Raw genomic sequence first — 26517 nt, 5'->3', positions numbered from 1 at the left:
GACTTAATGCAAAACATACTAACTTCCTTTTTTGTGAGAAGCCAAACTTTTTTTATTTTAACTGATACAAACAACTGACAACCATGCACAAATCTATTTTCAGTAACAATATATGAATGGGAAACTGCAAAAATTAATCTGCTTGTAGGGCTCATAATTCAAATATGAAAGTAACATATTCGTAAGTGTTCTAGATCACGTGCCTCAGAGTTATAAACACAAACATCTTTTGAGTTAGACCCAATAAAAAATTTAGATTTTCATTATGAAGCCTACATATGACAAACTGCAATATACTGCCACTGGCAATGAGAAGGCAGATGTTGAAACCTACGCAATGCAATCTTCCCCTCTAAACAGCCATTATGCACACAGCAACACTTCATGCTTTTCCCACCTTTACCTTCCAAATTCCCTCCTCTAGATTACTCTGCAGCCCTAGCTACTCATTTATACCCAGCTGGCTGTCCACCACCATTATCTGTACCACATTCTGCCCTCATACATGACCTTAAACTGCAATCCTGGAAAATACCTTGCTCACCAACCCAAAGTGTCACTTGCTATAATTAGCATTCTGGGAGCTAACTATACAGCCATTAAGGCACTGAGAAAGACACGTCCTGTCTTAGTTCAGTGTATATCAAGCGATCAGTCAGATGACCATTAAAGCAGTGAAGTCTTTATTCAGACAGTCAACTTGGCTGGCTCAACCTATGACCTGTCTCTACAGGTTATCTTTAGGGAAATGGATAATAAGGCTCTTTCATGTAACCTTCCTCACTATGAAATGTGGGGCTTCCAAATATCTCTTCCTATTCCCAGGACTGCCTGCAATAGTAAAAACCTAACTTTGAATAGAAGAACAATCTGAGTATCAGGCTGTCATTCAGCAGCAACAGCTTTTGCTGAGCACACACAACTCCACAATGAAGGACACTGCCTACTGTCACCTCCCTCTTCACTGAGAACATAGAACAGAATGAGAATCTTTCCTCCCAGTTTAAAAATCTCAGTATTTTAATCTACTATATCTTATCACCATCATCTTGTTCCAATTTGGATGATCAGTTAAATGATATAATACACCATAGAAATTCTGCTAATGCAAACCCTTATGTAGTGCTACTATGTAACAGAAATTAGAGCACGGTGCCAGAGTGATGCAAAGAAATAGTTAACACCATTAAATTTTACTAATATAAATCATCCCTTATCAAAAAAAAGCTACCAGGCTGCTGCCTAATTCCCAGTTTCTATCCAATGTATCAACATTCATTATGTTTTCATACATAGTGTCAAGTGGGATAGCAAGAACTCCTAACCATAGGATTTATTTTCAGGATCATTTTGTGTACATATAACAGTCTACTTAAAAAAAAAAAAGATTTCTTTGAGTTAAAACTAAGAAAAAAACCAAGAGCAGTTGGGAAAAAATGTACTTTATTTGTGTAAACTAAACTTCTAACTACTAAGCAATTCCAAAGCCATAAAGACCTTGGGAGACATCTTCTGAGGACTATGACTTCTACACAGAACAGAAATGATTCAGTGGCCATATTTGTCCTTTCTCATGATAAATGGCTATTGTATCTGTCTGCAGCTATGCAAAAAAGGGGATGTTTAACTTCAGATGGCAGAATGTTGAGAGCATTCCTGTGTGAGGGGTTTTGAGGTTTTCTTCTGAGAACTCTTCCTTACCATGTACTTCTATACAGGCTATGGATGTAAATGGTTTTGATGGGCTAGCTAGTAACCGGAATCCAGAGTCAGTATAATTTGTTTGGTAAAACACTTACACATTCCCTCAAGGGAAAACTGGAGGTAAAACACATAAAAAACCCCAAAATATATCCCTTTTAGTGTTTCTGAACCATAAAATTTACTTTTTTTTTTAAATATGAATCTTGGACTGGGCTCCAGTGACAGAAGGTTATTATGCTGGAGATATATTAACCTAGTACTCACTTCTATATTTAATTTGCTTTTAGTTGTGTTATGGTTTGTTTCAGTTTTATGAGTCTGTGGCTGTACAGCCTACTGTCCAAACTATTACTGTCAATTCAAGGACAGCAACTTCAATTCAAGGACAGCAATTAAAACATGGGAAATCCATTTCTAATTTAAGAGACAGTTGAAGAAAATTCAGTTTTTTCCAACACTGATTTCAGTGTTCCTGACTGAAAAAAAAATTTTCTTTGCAGGATAACAGTGATAGAGAAATGTGTCACTTTTTAAATATAAATAAGCAAACTCAGAAAATCAAAACTTTATGAGAGTGTTGTCTTCACTCTCCCTGACTGGCAAATGGGTGAGGTGGTCTTTGTTTCTTTTATGTTACTATACATTTTTGTCCTGCAATCTTTTTACTAACAAATAAATATGTTTTACAAACGTATGTATCAGACAGTAGCAAGTATTTTTCACTAATTTTCACTGAGTTGTATAAGATTATTTTAAATGCATTTGTATAAAAAAGTTAAAAACAAAATTATTATTTCATCATGATCATCATCAACCAGTTATATGTAGTTACATGATAGCAATGGATGCTGAAGTTATTCACAAGTGACAGTTTGGGAAATGCCTGAGTCGACACTCAAAATTCCTGAACGGCAATTCTACTGAAAGAAAACCGGTGGGAACAGAAGTGAAGAATATGAGATAAAGAGGAGAGACTTTGCAGAAATCAGTTACGTCTGAAATAAGAACATGCTTATGAAAATACAGCTACTACAGACTGAGTCAAAATCTAGGGTACTCCTCCGCTGACACTATGGGGAATACTCTGAAAATGTAATACGTCATTCTTAACATGGCATTTTCAGAATATTCTTAAACTATTAGTCTACCTGCAATATGAGGAAACAATATTGATACAGAGCAATTTTAACAATAAAACTACAAGAACATGATTTCTACAGTCATTTTATAAGATCAGATATTTTTCCTTGTAACAAGTTGAAAAGTAAGGCAAGGAGTAACTTAAAAAAAGTGTAACAGTGTTTGATTTAACTGCTGACTTGAATCATCTATCTGTCACAAATAACTCCCCTAAACTGATTCTAAAATGGATGGACATGGAAAGGAATAGGAAAAACAAAATGGTCAACACACAGCAGCAGAAATGCCTTAAATATGTTGATAATTTTCCAGCTTAAGAAAGGAGAAATAAATTCCAGGATTTAAGAGCTGTCCAAGGCATTAAATCTTTTCTAGTGAATCATTCTGTCTTCTTAGAGTTAATCTATCTCATATTCCTAAGCAATCCTATCCAATCAGAAGCTCATTTCTTTTTTTGTTAAAGCTATGTTTGAGAAATTCAGTTTCAAGGTGTCAGCGCTGATAGCCATTTATTATGCACCTACACTGAAGTGTGTGGTAAAGGGAGGCTGGAAAACTAGCTGAAATTGAAAGTTGTACTCTCAAATGCCCTTCTGCTTTACAGGGAAGGAAGGAAGGAAGGAAAGAATTCGGAAGGAAGGAAGGAAGGAATTCGGAAGGAAGGAAGGAATAAGGAAGGAAGGAAGGAAGGAAGGAAGGAAGGAAGGAAGGAAGGAAGGAAGGAAGGAAGGAAGGAAGGAAGGAATTCGGAAGGAATTCGGAAGGAAGGAATTCGGAAGGAAGGAAGGAATTCGGAAGGAAGGAAGGAATTCGGAAGGAATTTGGAAGGAAGGAAGGAAGGAAGGAATTCGGAAGGAATTCGGAAGGAAGGAAGGAAGGAAGGAAGGAAGGAAGGAAGGTTGGTTATATTACTTTAAGTGTTCTGTCTGTTCCCCTTCACTGATCTTACCAACTCTTCAACAGCATTTTGCACTCTATTTTTTTCCAGCACAATAAAACTCAAATTACACATCCCCCCCAAACATTTTCACTGGCTCTTTTTTCTACCTTATCCTCACTACATTTGTATGACAAAGAAAACAAATGAAAAATGGTATCAATGCAGAATATTAACTACTATTCTTAAAGGCATTTTGTGGTATCTGTCCACTGTGTTAATTATATCAACACACTGAAATCGAATTGTAGTGCTACAGTAAACAGTGGGGCACAGATCTCTTTGCAGAAGTCCTTCACATTTAAAGGAAGATCATTCCGACAATCTCTGTCACAGAATACAACCCAACCAACCCTCAAATTATCAAGGACTAGGGACTCCATTCTAATAAATTTTTGGATCCCCTGAACTCAAAATTTAAGAGACAAAGCAGGAGTGAAAAATAGAAAGACAAAAAGAAAGAACTGAACAAAAAAACCAACCTTACCTTTCACAAGCTCGGACAGTCCATGCAGCAATTATCCATAATGAGATACTAAAAACCAACAGTACAGTTCCTGGACATATTGTCATTAGAGTCTTCATAACAAAACGGGTATTGAAGTTTATCTTATTTAATGCTCCAATGCTTCTAGATGAGGCATCAGTGAAAAGTTTGCTATGCAAAAGCATAACTCTGGCAATAAGATATAGTCTTAAGAACATTGGTATAGATAAAATAATATCCACATCAGCTGTTGTTGTGGATGGAGCGTAAGAAAAGGCGAGCCGGGCTGTCCATGTGAATGTGTAATTCCCAGGTATGGGATGTATAGCACACACCAGTATTTCCAAGCAGATAAAGAAAATACGCTCATAAGTCATGGCTATTCTCCAGTCATCTGCTCCATTGTCCACCATGAACAACTGAAATAATAAAATATAAGGTTAACTTTAGTACATCGTTAACAAAATTGTTATAATTCCATTTCAAATTACCATAGTTTTCTATGCTGCCAAAGACCACTAAAAAAAGAAAAAATATGCCATGAAAATGACCTTACATCACTATGAAAGGAAACATAACTCGTTAAGACAAAAAGAATTTTTTAGTACACTATTTTTAAAACTGCACATGAAACAGAATTTTCATCCACTATTTACTAAGAATGCCTCTCATTTTTTTTTTTAATTGTAATCTTTGATTAAAAAAAATTCTGGACCCATTAAGTCTTGTCTGTTCAAAATCAATTGTTTACCCTAAGTTCATAAAGCTGAGAAGTATTTAAGTGTTTTTGGAATAGATACCTAAATTACAAATTAAAAATATTTCCTAAGATTCCTGTTAAGCTTCAGCCAAGGTGATACTCTGTAGAACTATCAAGCTTTCTTCAAGGCACCAATACCAATCAATGTAAGATGCAAAACTACAGGAGAAACTGCACAAAGACTCAAGAAGATATCTCATGGTAAAAACATAGAAGTGATAGCCAGCAAATATCAGAATAGCCCAGGCAGCCAGGTGATCTCCACTAGTAGTTGAAAATTAAATGCAGATGTTGGCTGCTGCACAATCAAGGCCTTCAACTTGCCACCCAGGAGGAAAGGTACTGAAACATTTCACACTGTTTAGCAAATTACGTGCCTGATGATTTAATAAATAAATAGCTAATCAAGCAGTACTTGTCACTAGTTGAGAGTGGAGATACGCAAGACCTTGCAAATAGACTTTTTTTAGAGAGGAACATAATCCATATGTACAAAGAAGATACAATTTCAGTGACAGAAGGCCTTCCCATCACTTCAACTACAGTTTGAATCTAAAAAAGGCTGTTCAGTAAACAGGTAAGAGGAAAAAAAATACTTTTGCAGAATTTTTAAAATTAGATATTCAAAAATAATGGGTGAGAAGGCAAAGTACACAATGTGTTCCTTAATGTAAGAAAGGTATTTTCAGCATACTAAACACTCTATACACACCAAAACCCCACTCATCCGCACTGCTTTTCTCCCCCTTCCTTCTTTCAAGAGTCTAAATATACAAGCTTGATTTCCCTGTATGTGTTTTTTAGTGAGCAAAAAACCACTCTACATCCTCCTCAAAATACCTTCAGTTTGTCTTTCAGAAAATGGCCCTATCAAATTAGGAAAGTGATAACCTCAAATTAACTTCATTGTAGTTGAACTGATACTAAAAGAAATAAAGAAGTTAACCATAGTAAGGAGCACAACAAACCAAAATAAATTTCTGTCTTTGCGGATCTGATTTTTATCCCTTTTGTTCTTTTTCTCCATCTTATTACACTGGGTGTAGGGGACAAGGTTTTGGCTCTGGGGTGGCTGCAGGGATGGTGTCAGCAAGAAGCAGTCAGGGTTGCCCTGCAAAGTACCCACTGCAGGACACAGCTGAGTGCACCAGTGAAGCAGGTGGCGCTTCTGTGAAAGCATAGTTAAGAAAGGGCAAAGCATGGCCCAGGCAGTGAGGAGTGGAAGAAAAAAATGTGAGAAATAACAATGGAAATTCTAAGGTCAGAGAAGAGGAAGAGGAAGGAGGTGCTCCAGCCACTGGAACAGAGACAAACCCATGGAGAGGACGGACTATGATAAAAGAGGCAATTCCCTGAAGCCCAGGAGGTGACCACTCCAGAGCAAGCTGGGTATTTCCTAAAAAAACTCTCAGCTGCAGAAAGCTCACACCACAGCAGATTCTCCTTAGAATAGCTAATGCCCATGGAAGTTCCATGCTGGAGCAGATTTCTCCTGAAGGGCTGCAGACCACGGAGAGGACCCACACAGCAGCACAGAAAGTGTGAGGAGAAAGGAGTGGCAGGGCGGAACTATTGTGGACAGACTGCCATTCCCATGCTCCCTGCACAGAGAGGAGAAGATAGAGGAATGAAGTTAGGGGAATGAAGTTGTTGATCCTCAGGACAGGGGGGTGGGGCAGAATATTTCTTGCCATCCTATTCTACTTTTAAATGTCAATAAATTAAAATTAATTTTCCCCCAATTGTGCCTGTTTTCCCAGTAACTTGTAAGAGATCTCCCCATCTTTATTTCAACTCACAAGCCTTTTCATGTTATTTTCTCTCCTGCTGCTGAAGAGGGAGAGCAAAAGCATGGCTGGGTGGGGGTCTGAGAGCTGGCCAAGGTCAAACCACCACATTTACATAGTTCTTATCTCCACTGCAATATTATTGAAGACAAAGTCATACACTGTTGAATTAATCTAATGAAACACTCAGTGATTCAATGTATGCACCATGAGCACATACAGTTTCTTTTACCTGTGGTCAATCTGCAAACTACAGATACTAGATATGTGAATTGATACGAGAAGGCCAATTTATGTCTGTCTTACCAAAACAGTGCAGGTTTGCACTTAGCAAATGCACTATTTGGTTTGAAGGGCCAAACTTTTAAAGTACTGGAAAGCTCTGATGCATTTGATTCTTGTGATTAGCCTGCAAATGCTGTCAGTCAGACCACAGAAGTGCTACATCATTTATTAAGAAATCCAGGTATATAGAACACCCAGAATGCAGATTAATAGTAACCAGAATGACTGAAAAAAATACAGATAATATCAGATCTCTCAAATGCTGTGTGGGTTTACAAAGAAATGAACTAAATTTACAACAGATTTAAATACTTCAATTGTAAGATACATATCAAATACGTGTCAAAGTGGCAGTGCTACAAAGTTTCAAAATTGGCTGAAAAAAGCAAAGGTCTTTTCTCCTCCCTTTTTACATAGACTCTTCATAGATTTCAAAAAGAATTCTATATGCAGAAAGGAAATTCAAGAAAAATTATACCTTCAGAACTGATTCAATTTAAAAGATGAGAATATAAGAATGTTGAGTTAAATACAGGCACTAAAATTTGATCTTACCATTTTCATAGCAGATAATGTTACTTTATGACTGACTTTTTTAAAAACATTGAGACATCATTACGGAACACATACTTGATAACACAGTCACCTGTCAGCTGAAGAAATCCTAAAATGCTGCATAGAGAGAAATTTCTCTCAGTGGAATGGGTTATGCTTACAGACACAGACGATCCTTATCAACCTCCCCTGACCTCAACTGTGACAATTTCTTCTAAGAAAACTAGTATTTTAAAGTGATAGTATCTTAAGCTTTCATATAATGAGATTTAGGAGGTAAAAACATGAAAGGCAGAAAACATCAGAAGTCACAAAGGACCACAGATCCAGCACAAACATTTCTATTTCATAACAATATTAACATTTCAAAATCACATTTATGAGGATGACTTCATTACAATTCTTCATCTACGTTCAAACCATGATGGACATCAAACACTCCAGAACATGAACAGGCCTCAACCACACGCTGTGAATAACAATTAAGTTTGGACATAAAAAATGACACAGAAATTAGTACAGGATATCACATACGTTTTATATACTTGCAATTATGCAATCTACTGAATGCAAGCTTCATTTCTAATTTGGAAGATACAGAGGTATTTGTGCATGCCTGTGTGCTTGGCTATGCACATTTCCACTTCAGCAAGTGAGAAACACGAATGGAGAAGAGAAAGGACAACTGAACAGCACAATTCAAAGGGCATGTATGCACACTCTTAGCTGATTTCAGTCAATCTGGCTACAATAAGCATGCATAATTTCAAGATACTACTCCTCAACTGAATGGGAATGATGCTAGCAATAAAAGAGATTGTAATAAGAGAGTGATTGAACCTTCCTGTAGATTTGAGTCCTGCACTTCACAGAGAAGGACAAACTTCAGTCAAGGTCACAGATGTTATGCCTATTCATCGTTTTTTTCTAATTTTTTGTAATTATTCCATGTTAGAATCTAATGCAAGTACTTCATCAGTGTACTGCAAGGTTCTTCAAATAGAGAACTCTCATATAACTTCACTACATCTCCACTTTGTGTGAAGTTATTTTCACCTGGAATTATGTAATATACTTCTAGCTTGTTGTGTGTGAATGTAAGACACAGAATCAATCTTCAACTTCAAATAAACTTGATATTTGTAATGCCAAACATTAAAAACGTAAAAATAAATATGACAGATATTTATACAGATAGGTATGTGTACGCCTACATAACACTTATGTGTTACACAGTGTTACATTCATGTAACACCAGAGGAAAAAACAGAAAGGCATTCTAAATAGATTGCAGCAACAAATTGGGTCAGAGACTCCCTGAAGGAGAGAAACAAAAGGAGAGAAGTTAATTTGCTAAATGTTGGTGAGTGCAAAGAACAAGGAAATTAGTCATGTTTAAAAAAGGCCTTTACAGGCAAAAGAACAAATCTGTGAACTGTATCACTACCCTGATGTAACACTGTGGGGATACATTAATACAGGAGTAAAAATGAAGCAATAAACAGTGATAAAGTGGCATCAGCTGTAGTGCTAGAAGCATTCCTTGGAAAAAATAAATCAACTTTACTTACGAGCAAATTGTTGCAATTGTTTAATTTAAGAATCCAAATTAAAAACGGTTGAATACTGGAGACACTTAAATCTTATAAAAGAACTGATAGGACTATGATTTAAAGTAGCAAAATACAGCCTCTGGGATTGATGACTTACCAGAATGTTTGACCTTATGTTTTTCTATGGTGTGTAGCATGCAAAATATCAATTACACAACCAAAAAAAAGAAAAACATTATGGTAAATGAAGAAGATACTGGTTTTGCCTCACTACTCCAAAAAGCCAAGTTACTGTCCCACAGCACCTCATTAAGTAAAAATGATTTAAAGCCATTTTCAAGTCTTGATGGGAGATTGCTATCTTATGCCTTTAGCACAGGTGCCTCTAACTAGTAGATGGTAATTACTTTCTTACATCATTGGAAGGCATGTAATCAAATAGTCTGTAAGTTACCCAAAGGCATGTTGACCTTGGAGAGCCTACAGGAGTTCCTGGAAGCTGCTGTACTCCTCACCCTACGCACAATGTCCCAGATCAGAGACATTAGTGGGTTTAATACACATGAAGTCATGAGGCATCAAACTCCTTCTGCACATACGAAGCACAGAAGGTAAAGATTATGTTTTTTTCACAAAATGACATGAGGGATTGGCTATCCTATCTTTGCCAGAATGTTTCCCACATCCAGAATTAAAAGCAAACTTTCTAGTAGGTCACTAGAAATTGATCCACAAGGTCTTGCGGGCATAGCTATCTACCAACTGAGACATGCTTAGTTCATTCAAATGAGGAAGCCGGACTGCTCTATTACTTAGACATGTACACATGCATACATATTCCCCTCCCAACTATAAACATCCCAATTTAAACAGAAGATTTTAAAAGTCTGGTACTTAGTTTCAGCATAAAAATTATTACTTGCATAGTACATTTAAATTTGACATCTCTGTGCAAAATTAGTTTTTTATAATGATTAATATTTTGCTATAAATAAATCATGTATGTAAAGCAAACTTCATGTTAATGTGTCCTGGTAGCTAAACAGGCCCAAAATACTTCTCTCAAATACTGCATTTAAATGTTACCATCTCAGGAAGGGATGCATAAAAAAGGCTCAGAGCATTTATAGTCTTTGTGAACTATATCTTCAGAAGTGCAGTACCAAAACCTTCACATTAAAATAATCTGAACAGTACATCTTGGTTACTCTGACAGGTCACATGTAACCACAGCCATTTCAAAATACAGATGCGTGTTAAACAATGCTCTTGCCAGGTTTGTCTGTGTCTTTTTTTAGTATCTATCCCTCAGATCATTATAAAAAATACAGAGATTTTTTAGAAAGAAAGGAATTTAAAATCAAATTAATGACATAGGGTTAAATCCTGCATGAGCCCACAAAGTTTAATTCCACCTACCCATATTTCCCTTCTGGTTTAATCCACAAGCTGACACTATTCTTTTTAGCTTTCTCTCTCTAAAGATATTCAGAAACATTCCTCAATATTCTTAAATGGTACTGGACAGATTTTCAGCTGTACTCTTCATCCCAAACTATGAAACAGCTTAACACCCCCTCCTCCCCCCACAACAACCTACAATGCCAAAAGATCATTATAGCACTAGCAATTGCTGGGATGTACATAATTTCTTTTCATATAGGTCTCTCTATATCCATGTATGAGCTCCAGGCACCCAAAGAAGGTGAGGCCCTCCTGAATTTCTGTGCAGGTAATAGTATTAAGAATCAAAATCCAAGCACTACGAAGAAAAAAAAAAATAGAAAAGACATTCCAAGATATCAGGATTTCTTTCCCAATGCTACAGAGAAGAAGAAACCCCTGAGAAAAGCACAATTATGGATTGAACTAAGAAGTCATCAAAAGCTCATAAATATATAAAAAAATCGAAGTAATTAGATAATGAGCTTGCTATTACTAATAGATTGTAAGCAAAATTAATATAAAGCCAATTTTTTTTCACTTTTATTATTAAAAAAAATATTTCACAAGAAAACTTCCTAGTATAATTGAATTTGGAGTCTTGCTTGAAAAATCACAGCTGAGCTTCCTGAGATCTGTAATCAACAGAGATATGGAGTTACACAAATTTTTACGAACCTTTGAACGAATCACAGCTCCATAAATAAAAGTCCACCACTCAGGGTGACTATATTCATTTGAGATATTCAGCAGAATAACTACTATGTGACTCAACTGAATTGACCAAAACAGGAATTTCTACTAGTTAATGTCTATGAAGGGTATTTCTTCATTTTAACAATATTCTTAATTTAACAGCTATTTCACTATACCAAAGCTTCAGATCCTACCCCCTTGGCTGCTTAAAGCAGTAAGAAAAAGCTCGTTAAGCTCATGTAGAAGGCTTCCACCCAGTGTCAGAAGTTTCCAAAAGCTCTTGTGCCTGGCTTTGAGAATCAATAATGTCCTCCAGACAGATACAGAAGCAGCCTAATTTAACAAAGCTCTGAACATCACTCAAGTGCAAGAAAAATAACCCCAAGTACCAGCACAGGTTGGGGGATGACCTACTGGAGAGCAGCTGTGTGGAGGTGGGCCTGGGAGTCTTGGTGGATGACAAGTGGACCGTGAGCTGGCAGTGCCCTTGTGGCCAAGAGGGCCAGTGGGATCCTGGGCTGCATTGGGAAGAGTGTGGCCAGCAGGTCGTCAGGGATGTGATCCTGCCCCTCTACTCGGCCCTAGGGAGGCCACATCTGGAGTGCTCTGTTCAGTTCAGTTCCTCAGTACAAGAGAGACAAGCAGCTACTGGAGAAGGTCCAGAGGAGGCCACAAAATGATGAGGAGTCAGGAGCATCTCTAAGGACTGAGGAAGGTTATTTGGATGTAGCCAGCCCTTAAGAAACCTACCAGCACGTAACCTAGCCACAACACATCTTGTTCTGAGTTCAGCTTCCACCAGCTGCCAATTTGCATGCCCTGTGCTTTAGCTGGCCTGCCCTGGCGCACTCTCCCTGCTAAAAGAGTGCACCAGAACATCAACTGTGCCAGCTTTATTACATCGAAAAGGGAAGGTTGCAAAGTAAATGGATTGCTTAGGTCTACTTTCACAAATATAAAAAAATGACCACACTGAATAAACAACCATGCTAATAAAACAATCTCTAGCAACAAAAATCTCTTCAAAAATCAAACAAAATCTCTTAAAACATTTCTTCTGGTCTTTTAGGTCTGCTTCAACTACTACACTGAACTTGGTAGTACAAGGATTGAAACATTGGTATCAAAATAAGGGATGATTTTAGCTTTGCGCTGGAGCAGCAGTTGCAAAACTTCATATATGAAGAACACAGCACATCTTCCTACAAAGTAACTGTGCAATATTTCAGAACTAGCTTTTAGAATGTATTTATCAAGAAACATAGCAGTCTGTGCTATGTTTTTCTCATTTCAAGTACCTCAGAAATAAAGTAATTCTATTCTACATTCTACGTTTTTCCTGCAGATGCAAAAGTCGCTGGGAAGAAATCTACATTTCAATATATTTATGTTATTAATTTTAAATAATTATTTTACAATTATTAATTTAGGAATTGTTTTTATTCATTCAGTACTAAAAATAATTTGCTCTATGGATCACTGCATGAAGAAAACACCATCTCCCAAAACGACTGCCATCTGCCACTGTGAGAGAAGCCTCACTCTCTTCAGGGATGATCAGCTTCATTACTACTAGGAAAACTGGAACCAATTAAAAAAAAGGATATATTTTCTGAAGAAATTGGCAATATATTTTCAGTGGAGACAGAAGTTAAAGGAAGAAACACTGAATCTGAGGCTAAATAAGATGAGCTATCTTATTCATTCTGCCAAAGGAGTACAACAGTGACTCTAAACTTAGGAACTTGTTTTTAGGAAATGATGGGTACCAACACGTCATATACACAAGAATCTGTCTTCTCAGTTCCTCCTCTAGCATTTACTTATTACATAAATACTTCAAGTATGTGAGAAAGTCTGAATGTTTGTGTTTTTTTTAAATGGATTAAATTTTTATTTAAATGAAAATGGGTGAGTACACATCAGCACCAAAGGAATCATGAAGTCCCTGTAAGTTTTTTTACTGTCTTAACCCAGAATTTCTGTTTAACCCAGAATTTCATTCAAGTGTATGTTAAAATCAACTCCAAATATAGAAATATAAAATCCAAGTATTGTCCTAAAGCATGACTACTAAAATAAGTGGAAGTATATTGTGCAGAAGGAAAAGCAGAATGGAGTTAGAAGTACTTGTATATTTAAAAATCCTAATAAACATAGTCATGCACTAATTCCAAGTGTTTAAAGGCATTTGGTTCTATTCAAATGTCTCTGTAACTCATCCTGGCAAGTAAAATTTTGAGGGGGCAGCAATAAAGAAGGTATGTCCTTAGTACCTTTTACTCAAGAAGGTCTAAAGTGGGCTGCTAAACCATATAGCTGATAAAGTCTTCAAACTGCTTCAAAGATCAACTTAAAATATCTTTAAGTAGCGCAGTTATTAACATCAGGTTAAATAAACATAGGCATGAGTTTTTTTACAGGTACCTGTATTTCTTAATAGGTAAAATACCGTTTTACTTGATCAATACTAATCATGAGTACACCTGCTTCCTCAGGAAAAAAAATCATCTCAGCATATGTCTTAGTACATGAAGTTCTTTTTGCTGCCCAATAATTTTTTGAATGTTACAGCTTCATCAAATCTGTCTGCTCTACAGCAGATCTCAGGTAGAAGATGCTCTGTCCTCAAAGCAACTGGTGTTTTTTTAACATCTCTGGAAACCAAATACATGAAACACGTTCGCATTGACTGCAGTCAACCCCCTTATTGTCCACAATTTAAACATAAAATTGCCATTAGAAGTGTTTCAGAAAGCTTTCTTTCCACAACCATTATGCTCAATGGGACACACCACAGCAGCAAAAATTCTGATGTCCAGCAGTTAATATAGGATGTTATCAGCCACAACATACATACAAAAGGCACAGGTGAAATGCAAGAATTAATAATTTTGGATGAGCTGACGTCTCTGATTGCAGGCTGCATATAAAAAAAAACCCTGTCCCCTCTTTTCCTTCCAAGTGCCAAATGGTGGGAGAGAAGAATGGCCTGTCTGCTGACAGCCACACTGTTAAGTTTCTCATCTGACTCCACTGCAGCCCATTCTGTTGCTGGGAGGTAGACAAACGTCTGTTCATATACGGCTGCACATAAAGAGGACCAAACACCTTCCTATCTGACAACCAAATCTGAAAATCAGACTGGCCATGGGTAGTCTTATCTCAATACCTACTTTAAACATTGTGCTATTAAACTGTCTTAAAACTATACTGAAACTGAACTGGCAATACATCAGGTGTAGCACTTGTCTATCTTAACACATTGAGTTTTAATTATTCTAAACTATCATACTGCAAAAATTGCAACAGAATGCAAATTATTCGCTTTTACCATGAAGTCTAATCCTGAATAAGGGCAAAAGAATGACGTGGTCTTAGTGTGAAGCCACTTTACCCATGACACAATTCAGGTAAGGATCATGTTCTGTAGCAGCTGCCATAGGGTACCTTTTCAGTTATACTTGAATTTGGACGGATGAGAATTTCTGCTATATCAGCCAACTCCTTATGTAGAGCCCAAGAAAAACTCATGGGTAGTATACTACAGAGGAATTTACAAAAAAGGAACCCGCTATAATCTGGCTATAGTAGCTGCATGGTCAAAACTGAATTTTATTGCTACTGCAGAGAAATAGCCAAAGGGAAGTGGGTTAAGAGAACCTTAGCTTATTCATAAATCAGTTTCTGTTCAAGAGCTTTCAAGTCTTCCTGAGAAAATATTTTAATGATAACAAAGGTGTTGAGGATCAAATCGTTAACACATAATAAGGATGCTCTAAACTGAATTGCTCTAAAGATCCCACTAATTTAGATACTCACAAATACAGATCCTCTTCTGAAGTCAAAATACTGCTCAATTGCACATGACTGGTGTAAAAATGCTAACTAATACTGTATCAGAAATGCAGTGAGAAAAATTTTGATGAAAACATCTTTAAACTTAAATGTTATCAGTGAATGCTCAGGATCATTATTTCTAGTAATTTTTGCTATTTGTTTAGGTAGGAGGTAATTTATTTTGTATGTCAAGCCACACCTGGACATTCAGCCTTCCTGCAGGTACCAGACGGAATTCAGATTTCTTATGTATGTGGATTTTATGGATGCTATGGTGCAGACTGAATCAAAGTTACTGTGCCATTTTTATTTTTAATTAAAGACATGCCTTGTTCTCTGGCTGCAACAGATCATATTCTTAAAAGTGTAACAAACCGTCACAAAACAAGAAATACCTATCACCGACTAGAATGAATCTTTATTTTGTTAAGTGACTGAAGATGAAGCATTGCTTCCTAATGGATTACTCTAGAGAAAGACACTACCATAAGAGGTCAGTTATAGGGCAGGTGCGAATGACTGGGTATACCTGTAGTAATGCTACAGAACTCGCAGAGCTATGAAAGATGGAATAAACTATTTCAATAGCAATAAAATGCTTCATAAAGAATAGTATCTCATTAGAACATACTGTAGACCACTGCATTCATTTTACATTGCAGTTTTTGGGACATCTGCTAAAGTAGGCATATAATTCTTGAAAATTATAGGCATAGATGGATGGCAATTACAGTGTCTTTATTTACATGACAAATGACTGATCTGAGCATAAGACCACAAGATAGGCAAGCCTGAGCTTCACATCTTGCTAGGAAGCCATCCCCAGATTACGTCCACAGCACTTGAACTCTTAGTCTCAATGTTTCCTTTTGTAAAAACATCCTTTAAGTGACAGAAAAAATGTGAGGACTTGTCCAGGTAATTGCCTTTTATAATACAATACTTTTATACAATACAAATACTTGTTATAAAAGCTTTTCCTTCTTTTCAGGCTATCTTACACCTACTCATTGAACCACAGAACTGATGCATAACTGTTTATGGAAGACACACAGTTACACTCTGAAATACTACAAGGAACATTATTTTTTGCAGAATACAGATAAGAAAGCTCAGGAAGCTCTTTATCCACAAGTGAAAATAAAATCTGTGGATATCAGCCCACATATATTTACTTCTCAATTATTTTTAATTTCAAATATACCCTTTTACAAACAGGGTTTTTGCAAGATGAATTATACTTAAGAGCTACACCTATACAGCCTCTTAACTCTCTATTTTTTGACCCTTATGGCTCCTGCAGCTTTCAGTAACTCTGTGATTGTATTCAATTAGAATTCCATAAACAGTTCTGTTGGTCAGTCAAATAACACAGAACCAGCTCTCCCCTATACATCAAGATAACTGTATAGTATTAGTATGCATGGAAGTTTAGAAGCTGCTACTTCATCACAAGATTTTGTTTTAATTTGTTTCTCTAGAGGAAAAAAAACAAACCCAGAGCACATTACTCTTGAAAAGACTAAGAGCAGGACTTTAAAATATAAAGTTATTTGAGGCTTACCCTTTTGCTTTACTTTATATGGAACACACAGGAGCATTTCCATCTGTCACAAAAAGGTTTAGAATTTCCTTAAAAGGAATTTAATTCCAAAAGATCGGTCTGTCTCCAACAAAATGAAAGAGAATAGGAATCACCTTAGAAGATGCAAACATTGCTTGTCAGAACTCATTCCTCTCACTCCTTCATGAAATATATAATATTCACACCCATTTAAAAAATGTCAGTAAAACCTATGCTTATTAAGGACGGCTTTCACACAGATGAAGGGAACAATTGCAGGGACTGTTCAAGAAGGAAGAAGTAAATGAATCAGTAACTAACAAATGTGTGATACTCTGCAATTATGAAAATATTTATGCACGATATTAACTGAACACTTTTGTTTGCAAAAGCTTGGGTTCAGACACGCCAGCTTAAAGTATAAATGTTCATGTTTGACTGCTGCCTTTACAAAAGAATTATTTCTTAGCTGTAAAGTATGTTCTCATGACAGTCTCTTCTGATCTTTTGATAGACACATGAAGAAATTTCTTAATGTGTCTTTCATTAAAGTAATGGTACAAGGTCAATTTACACAACTGAATCTAGAATACATCATGATATTTCTCTACGAAGAATAATCACACTAAGGGGTCTATATTTGTGAGTACCTAAAGTAATTGAATCTTTAGAGCACTTCAATTTAGAGCACTCATTATGTGTTAAGAATCTGATCCTCAAATATTTCACTGTGTATTTCTCATATCACATTTATTGAACAGAAGTTTTTCCATTCACATTTTTCAATGTAATGTATTTTATGTTATTAAATTTAAAAAAGCATGAAAAAAATTAAATTCTGTTTGTGTTTGTGTGTCATCATGATATGCAACTTTTCTCATTTCAGTAGAACAGAGCTGTGAAAACTTCCTCACAAAATTCCTGAATACTTTATAGCTTATTCTCAGCTCATAAAAGAAAACTTTTACAGTGACCGATATTCCCAGCTTACCTGAAGGCTAATTACAAGACCAATTACAGCCTCTTCTCTTAGTGGTAATCTTAAAAGGAGCTTCACAGGCTCAAAGCAGTACTTTATCCTTCAGTAAGGCAAGGTGACAACTTTCATCATCAAGGGTGAAAACAGCTGATTGAAAGAGAACATTTTAATTCTCCAAAGTCCTAAACAGCAGCCATTCTTGTTCTGATCTTCTCTCAAAACAGATGTCCAATACATTCAAATCAAACTCAAAGCCCAAGCTACTACATTTAGTAGATCACATACAAACCAGAACCAAAACCAAAAAAGCACTAATGTACACTTGTCAGTGTTGGCACACTTTCACTCAGTCAGGCAAAAAAGAGCTACAGTCAAGTACCTGATAGAATTTCCTAACCTGAAGGTCCCACAGCTGAATGATCTGACATGTCCAATAGTTTCACATTAGGATGGGCATGCAGAATGCCTCTAATACTGCAGACAACAATATCTGTTCATTTCAGCTAAGATACACAATTTATACAAATCCAGAATCTGATCTCTGGTTACAAATGTTCTCTATGCTCTCTCTCCTCCAACAGGGGCAATGACGTACCTTCTCACACCTCATAATGCACTGCTGTATTTTGATAAACTTCTAACAGCCTCATTAAAAAACGCTCAGAACAACGCCAGATATAAATAGATAATCCTAGGTATGGCCGGACCAATCACTCAGTGTACCGATCACCAGGTACCACCTCCTCCTAGGATCTAATGAAGCCTGTTGGAAATACAGGCATAATGTATGATTAACTTTATTGCCCCTTCCAAGGCTGACCACCATTAAAGGATTTTCGAGCCTGCCTTCCATGCCATATGCATTGCAGTGCTGCATTTCAGAGACAGTGGGCACCCACAGTGTTTCCTACATCAACAGGATCTGCACATGTAAACTACCAAAAATGTACTGAACAGAACTGAAACCAAGTATTTTCATGAAAATACTCTAAAGTGTTAACTTGACAGATATGGTGTTAATTTGTCAAATACAGCGTCCTTGGATTCCTATGTGATTTTCTGCTGCTCATTACAGATGTGAAATGTGTATTAAACTTAATTGGTAGAGGGGAATTTTTGAATTTGCACATGAAATTACTGTATCTTTGGTCAATTGCCACACAATGATTTTTTTTTGTTGCCTGACTCAAAGTCTATTAGAATAAGTAGAAAAAAAAAGACTGGTTCTCAAGAGACTTCAGATCAGGCTAAGTAACACTCTAAGTTTACTTCTTGATTTGCACCAGTTTTTCATCAGACTTGCTCTCTGTGCTCTTAGTCTAACTCATTCATTTCTTCAGCAGAAGACTTACAGGCTGTGTGAGCAATCCCTGATGCATCAATACACCAAAGCAAAGACAAGCCAGACTCCACACAAAGTCAAAAGGTTGCCAGCAAGACAAGGGAATGCACATGTACCACTCCAGTGAAGGCAAAATGATAACATGGATAGAAACAAATAAATAACAAATAAAAAATAAGTAAGTTAGACTGTAGAATAAGCATTACTTCTTATGACAAGAAACCGTAAGGGGGCTTAACTGTTCACAAGTGCGAATTTTTTACCACAAAACTTTCCACTGATGCCAGTAAGATAATGAAACTCCCATAAACTGTGTTTATTACCATCATGCATTATGGGATGTATTTGCACAATAAACAGGTATTACGTATTTACTACCATTCTTTTCTGTTACCTGATACTGCTTGTTCCATTTTTTCAAGTTTTCAGGCACAGGGAAAAGAAGATTCTTGATTCTTCAGCAAGACATTTGGGCTCTCAGCTGTGGTAACTTCATAGAAAGCTAATGAAGACTGAAAATATTTCACTCTAAATCTATCAGTAGCATGTTATTTTCCCATCACTTCAGAACCATCTAGGGACTGACAGTGGATTTTCCCCGTAGCCCTGGGAGGCTCTGCTGTGAAAGCAATGGCTTAACCTTAACCTCGGAGTTTGCAAGCCTTTCCATGGGTGTTCTATCAAAGTATGACCTAGCAATACATTTTAAAAGTGGTTAGAAACCTCAGCTGATGCACACACATATACACACGAAAGATTTCTATTTGCTTTAACAAATACCAATACCTTTCATGTTTCTGCATGAGTGACAGCATCTGTCTCAGGGAGGCTCAGATGCTGTCCGGGACAGCACAGGTTAGCAATACTCAGGTTACTATTATTCAGGACAGGCAGTATGTTCATTTACAGAAGGGATACACTAAGCAGTCCAGCATTAAAGAAGTGTTCCAGTGGATATATTCTTCCACTGACCACCATCTCTCTGGAAATACTGGGCTATAGCTATTAAAGATCTCCGACTGGCAGTCTCACAGAATTTTGATTTCAAACCTTTTGCTCTTAGTAATACAAGCAAGTGCTAGTAGAAGTTCAGGTGTTCATAGTTAGAAAGCATTTCTATCTCCAACAGTACTAGAGATAGGCAGAGAGGTCAATTTTTAAATAGAAGTAGAAAAACTGCGGGTTTGTAATATAAATCGCCACCCTAAACTTTCTTAAATTCTGTTTTATTTATGGATCAAATTCCACTAGAGAAATGTGGAATGGAACAGTAAGTTCTAAGGAATACAATTTTAATTATGTTACATGCTGCCTCTGCTTTAATTATGTAAAATAGTATTAAGTAACAAACTGTTTATGCATGAAGTGGATAATTAATATATCAAAAATTATTATGGTAATTGGATAATGTTGTCTTTTTAGCTCTTCCCTCCTTCACCTCTTCAAACTCTCAACTGGAGTAACAGTCAGAGAAAATACTTGTTCTCTAGTCCGGGATAATGATGAATTACGTTTTTCCCATTGATCTTTCAAACACAAAGCACTTGTTCTGAAGAACTGAATCAACAAAAACACAGGCCTGGAGAGAGAGCGATGCATATTTCATTATCTCCCAAGTGTAATGTTTTTAAGAGAATTATAGGCAAGACAAAAGTGGAACAAAAAGTGAACACACATTTTGGGTTTATCACTATTCTCAACTCCGTTACTGTTGTCCAGTAGGATTTTTTTTCTAGAAAGGGGAAGGATGTGAAGCAAACTTGCTCACAATTTTTATCCTCTTTTCTAGAAATGATAATGTAATCTATGAATTAACATTTGAACCCAACTGTTTTCAACTGACTTTCAATGTATTCTTAACACTAACTCACATTTATTAAAATTCATAACAGCTCACATTTTCATTCCTAGAGTTATACAGAATAACACAGTGCCATCACTGAAAACTTATTTGTTGAAAATATTTAAACATTATCAGTATCTCACAAGACTACTCAGCATCCCTACAGTTAGCCTTGTCTAGTTACTGCAGTTCCCACCCGTCTGGAGACTTTGGTCTGCCAGATGCAGAGCTCTGTGCAAGTTCCTGGGAAGCCCCAGACAAAGCCGTGCAGGTAGCAGGTTTCCACGGCGAGGCTGACACCACGCCCGGCGGGATGCGCCCGGTGGGATGCGCCCGGCGGGATGTGCCTGGTAGGATGTGCCCGGCGGGATGTGCCCCGCGGGATGCGCCCGGCGGGATGTGCCTGGTGGGATGTGCCCGGCGGGATGTGCCCCGCGGGATGCGCCCGGCGGGATGTGCCTGGTGGGATGTGCCTGGTGGGATGTGCCCGGCGGGATGCGCCCTGCGGGATGCGCCGCCCGGGCCGGGCGCTCCGCGCGGAGCTGTCTGCGGTGCTGAACAGGCGGCCGCTACACCGCCCCAGCCGCACCCGAGGTGCTCCAGCTCCCCACCGCACATCCACCACGGTCAGACCCCGGGGAAAGACGAAAAGAGAACTCAGTCGTCTTACGTTGCTTCTTACGTATCACTTCTCGGCTTGGGAAGAATCTTGGCAACTTTATAAACTTCCCTTCCAACTGCCTTAAAAAAAAGCAGCAAGTCTGGGGCAGGCAAACTCTAGAGACTGGTTTAACTGACTGTTTTCAAAACAAAACATACAAGCAATGTCATTTCAATAGGAAGACTAAAGCCACCTGCTATGCTGCTAGGCACTGACCCATGGACATCCTTGCAGCATGGTTGTTTGATCTTCCTACCAATAAATCAAGGTCAAAGACTAATGAAAAGAACAAAAAAGCTAACTGCCACTTGCCAGCATTTTAGGTCACCAGGAGTTTCTCCGTATTCATCCTACAATCAGTAATAACTACTAGACTGTCAGTTCCTTATTTCCCAGCATTTTTTTGCCTCATGCTTTGTAGAAAAATCTACTTATGCTTTGGCTGGTTTTCTCCCACCAGACTATGAAAGACACGACAGCCACAAGCTGAATACAGCCACCTTCTTCTGCTCTATGGAACAAATTCCCCTCTCTCAATGACTTCCTGCTTATTTACACTATAACAAATATTTAAGTATGTTTCAGATAATAATCAGAAAGGAATGTTCCAATGGGATCAGGAGGACTGACATATAGCTGGTGCAAAAAGCCTTCCAGGACACAACCAAGCATCTGTGGCCTCTGTTCTACAGACCTTATTCAGTCTTCTGCACAGAGCAGAACATTTGCTTGAATTAAAGACATGTCTGCCTTCAGAAAACAGGCAGCTTTAAAGGTTATTTAAAAAACATTACATTATTATTTTCTTTTGCCTGGAGAACACTATGTACACCACTAAGCCAAAGGATTTTAAAGGTACTTTTTTTTTTCAGGTGTCTAGTGCAACATAAATTTTATGATCGTAGAATTGACATAGCCTTTGCCCTGCATTGTCATCATCCTAGTTTTTAAAAGTCAAGTGTGTGGAGAAAAACATACTATGCTTAAATTCAAAAGTAAGCTGATATCTAATAGCTACGGAGGGTACTTCGCCCTTTCCTTCTAACAAACTCCTTGAAACGGAGAACTTTTCATTTTTGATGTGAATGACAGAACCCCTTGAAGCTGCATCTCCTCCAGGCACTGTCATGACTACTGCAGTTTCTGGTGTCTCTCATTCCAAAACATGGGGTACTGCTGTTTTACAGGCAGGTATACTTGTGTTCCGCACTGTAAGGCAGCACTGAAAACTACATTAACCGTGACTAAGTCATAAGATTGCATAACTCCTTAAAAGTAGTTGCAAATATGAGGATGTTCTTTAAAACAATCGGTTAAAAAAACAACCAAAATAGAATGACAATTTTTAAATTTTTTTTTTCCTCGTCCATCTGATTCCCAGGACAATGAAAATTTCTAACTCTTTACCTGAAAAAACCCAACAAACAATCGAATCTTGGAGTAACTATTTAGTATAAGCTGGGGACCTGCACAGACCTACAATTATTTAACTTTCATAAAACTTTCCATTTAAAGTTTCTGGAAAATGCATAGAATATTTTAAACATTTAGAGAGGGCTTGTTTTCAGCTTTGCTTTTCATGCCTGAAAAAAACATTTGTGGGAAGATACACCAGAGAAGTCTCCCACGCTGCAGGAGTGCTACTTATTTATTTTTATACTGATAAAGAAACCTGTTCATCAGTACTCCCATAGCTTATAAATTTGCTCTCTCTCCAGAACACTTGTTTACTCAATACAATACCATTAAACGGCTTTCAATATCCTTGACATTCATGCAGAGAAACCGGGTTCTGAGCCAGGAAAAGAAGTTTTGCATGTGCAAAGACTGTACAACAGGATTCAATTTGCCATAAAGTCTTCAGCAACACAGTACTTCTCTAACACTACCCTAAGTAGGAGACTATGTACCATTTCATGTTGAAACTACAGCTTTCATTTGCACAGAAGCAGTATACTATACAATTCTTCTTTTTTTTTTTTTTATTATTTATTTAACTGACTGGTACCAGTGGAAAAGTCTTCATTGCACTTGAAATCTGACATTTCAGTCTTCAGCTTAAGCAGTCTCTAATCTGAAAAAGCAAAAGCACTGTATCTATGAGTAAGGTATTTTTCCCTTCAAAACTTCAGCTGAGCTGAAATGCTACATTTTAATTTCTTATTCAAAAAAATTACAACTGAAATTAGGACCTAAGTCACTTGGACAGAACCTGTGACAGTATCTGTGGGATTTATTCTATAGTTTTGACCATTATGTTCCTCGTACCTTTAGCCCTATCCTTCCTGACACTTTTCTCAGGTCACATTCCTAGATGCTGTGCAGCATTAAATAAAAAAGTCAAGCATGAATCTTCCCCCTCCTCCTAAGCACTCTCCTAGAGTATACTCCTATCTGAGACAGCAGGGTGAAGATTACATACCTTGCACAGTGAAGACCATTAACCTTGCCGTCAAGAGAAAATGCATAGCATGAAATTTAGTCATTGGGAAATAAAAGACTATTGCTGTACAGCTGCTACAGGAGATGACAGGCACATCACCTAGAAAGCATGTTATAACCTCGGGGCTAAGCAATCCTATAGCATAACTGCAGGCGACAGTCCCTAGCAGGCAGAATTCCCCAGCAGGCAGAGGTTCCTGGCTCCTCTCTGCCCGTTGTATGGTGCCCGTCTCCAGGGCTGAGGTCCATTCACCAACTTCGGCAGGCTTGCAGAGACCACGTTTGCTTTCTGAAGCAGCAGGACGCGCCCAGTACTTACCACCATTGCTCCCCTGGACAAACCGCCTCGCACCCCTACCTAAGCCAGCAATTCTCCCTGTCCCACTGAAGGAAACGTTACCTGGATTTCTCTTGCATGGTACACGATGATGAGCCCGAGCAGGATAATCGTGGAGAGGCTAATAAGGCATTTCAGAGCGAGGGAATACAGAGACTCCTGCAAGAAAAAGACAGCACCGTTCCTCAGAGACCCACGCGGGGGGCTGCTCCTCCCCACCGCCACCCCGGCTCGAGCAGGCGGCCGGCGGCACCGCGCCACCGGACAGCGGGGACACCGCGGGACGGGGACGGGGCGGGGGGCTGCGGGCGGCGGGACCGGCTGCCGCCCGAGCTGGTACCTTGGTGTAGGCGCCCCAGGAGAGTTCCGTCTCGATGACCATGACGACGATGCCGAACATGCCGAAGATGAGCGCGTAGTCGCTGAGGCGCTTGCGCTTCTCGAAGAGAGCCCGGCGGTGTCCCAACTTGTAGCCGATGTTCTGGTTCTTCTTCTTGCTGGACTTGCCCCCGCCGTTGTTGCTGCTGCCCGTGGCGGGGCCGGGTCCGGAGGAGCTGTAGAGCGCCAGGTTGTTGGAGTTGTTGTGTTCGGGCTTGGAGACCACGATCTCCGGGGCGGTGGGGCTGCCGGCGGCGGGGGCAGAGCCGGCAGCGGCGGCGGGGCTGGCGAGCGGCGCCTGGAGCGGCTGCGACTCGGAGTCTAGGTCGTGCAGGTTCCTGCGGGACGAGCTCAGGTTGCTGAGCGGCCGCATGACGCCGCCGTTGTACCTGCAGCTGCTCATGGCTATTTCGGTGAAGGGGTTGCTCTCCCGGCGCTGCTGCTGCTGGTGATGGTGGTGGTGATGATGATGGTGATGATGATGGTGAGTGCTGCTGCTGCTGACACTGCTGCTGGGGCTGGCTGCCTGCTGCTGCTGCAGGCTATGGCACTGGTGGTACTGGGAATATTGGTGAGGCTGCCTGGACGCGCCAGCATGGCTGGACGGGGTGAACTCGCTGACGTTCAGCTGGCTGCCGTGCCGGGAGGAGGCGGCGGAAGACAGCGGCGAGGAGTGCGTCCGAAAGGCGCCCGAAAGCGGCGAGGAGGCGCGGAGCAGCAGGGGCAGGTTATCCCCCGCGGCTGCCGCAGCAGCCCCGTAGTAGGCGCAGTTGTTGCACTGGAGGCACGGGCTCTGCTGCTGCTGCTGCTGGAGGAGGCTCTGCTTGTCCTGGCCGTGCTGCTGGCAGTGCGGCGGCGCCGGCGGGCGCTGCTGCTGCTGCTGCTGCTGCTGCTGCTGCTGCTGCTGCTGCTGCTGCTGCTGCTGTTGTTGCTGCTGCTGCTGCTGCTGCTGCTGCTGTTGTTGCTGTTGCTGCTGCTGCTGCTGCTGCTGCTGCTCGGGGCCGAAGCCCGCCGGGAAGTGGCGCGGCGGGTCCATGCCGGGGCCGTTAAAGCCGCAGGAGGACCGGGCGGTGGTGCACCCTGCGCAATGCGTGACGGTCGGCAGGGGAGCGTCCTGCTGCCGCCACGACGGGCCCATCCCGGCTCCCGTAGAATCCAGCCGCCGCGTGCGATTGGTCGGGCGCACCAAAACAACGGGCATCACGTCACCTGCCGGGGCGGACCGGCCGCGCCGTCAGCGGGGGGGCGCGGGGCCGCCGCCCGCGGGGATCCCGCCCCCCGCCCCCCGCAGGTGAGGGCTGCCCTCGCCCCCCGCCCGCCCCGCCCGCGCCGCGGAAACCCGGGGCTTCCCGGGGGCGGGGAGCGCGCTCGCTCCCGGGATCGCCCCCGCCTGTCGGCGAAGGGGCTCCGCCGCGGCTCTCCCCGGCGGCTCTCCCCGGCTCCCCACTCACATCTGCGCCGTCTCCGGAACATGGGCGCCGCTCCGGAGCTGTCCAGCAGCGCCGCCGCCTCCGCCCTGCAAAACACAGCGTCGGGCTCGCTCCCGTCCCGCCGTCCCGGGCCGCAGGGAGCTGGAAGGGGCCGCGGCGACGGCGGGGAGCGGGGAGCGGGGAGCCCTCCCCGGCACATGCCGGGCCTGTCACGGAGGACGGGTGGGGGCACGCACGGCTTCTGCCGGCTGCTTCTTCTTCCCTCAGACGGAGGAGGGAGAGGCGCAGCCGGGGTGTGAGGCCGGCGGCAGCCGGGGGTGGTTCGGGGCTGGAGAGCCGCTCCGCCGGGTCGGC

At 40.2% G+C, this 26517-nt stretch overlaps 1 protein-coding gene across 4 annotated transcripts in view; it reads right to left on the bottom strand.

Annotated features, from left to right (window-relative positions):
• KCNN2 (potassium calcium-activated channel subfamily N member 2) overlaps positions 1–26248 on the bottom strand; it is a 70274-nt gene extending 44026 nt beyond the window's left edge. For 3 of the 4 annotated variants that reach the window (XM_048291423.1, XM_048291424.1, XM_048291425.1), the window contains exons 1-4: positions 26185–26248; positions 24696–25942; positions 24419–24514; positions 4269–4687 (exon numbers count right to left, since the gene is read on the bottom strand). In XM_048291423.1, the coding sequence (XP_048147380.1) occupies positions 4269–4687; positions 24419–24514; positions 24696–25942; positions 26185–26206 (1784 nt within the window). In that variant the 5' untranslated portion in view covers positions 26207–26248. The remainder of the gene's footprint in view (positions 1–4268; positions 4688–24418; positions 24515–24695; positions 25943–26184) is intronic. The other variant, XM_048291426.1, reaches the window with a different exon arrangement.
• Between the last annotated feature and the right edge of the window lie 269 nt (positions 26249–26517).

The sequence above is a fragment of the Corvus hawaiiensis genome, chromosome Z, assembly GCF_020740725.1.
Source record: "Corvus hawaiiensis isolate bCorHaw1 chromosome Z, bCorHaw1.pri.cur, whole genome shotgun sequence".
NCBI classification, from domain to species: domain Eukaryota; kingdom Metazoa; phylum Chordata; class Aves; order Passeriformes; family Corvidae; genus Corvus; species Corvus hawaiiensis.
This window is presented reverse-complemented; position numbering and strand designations above follow the sequence as displayed.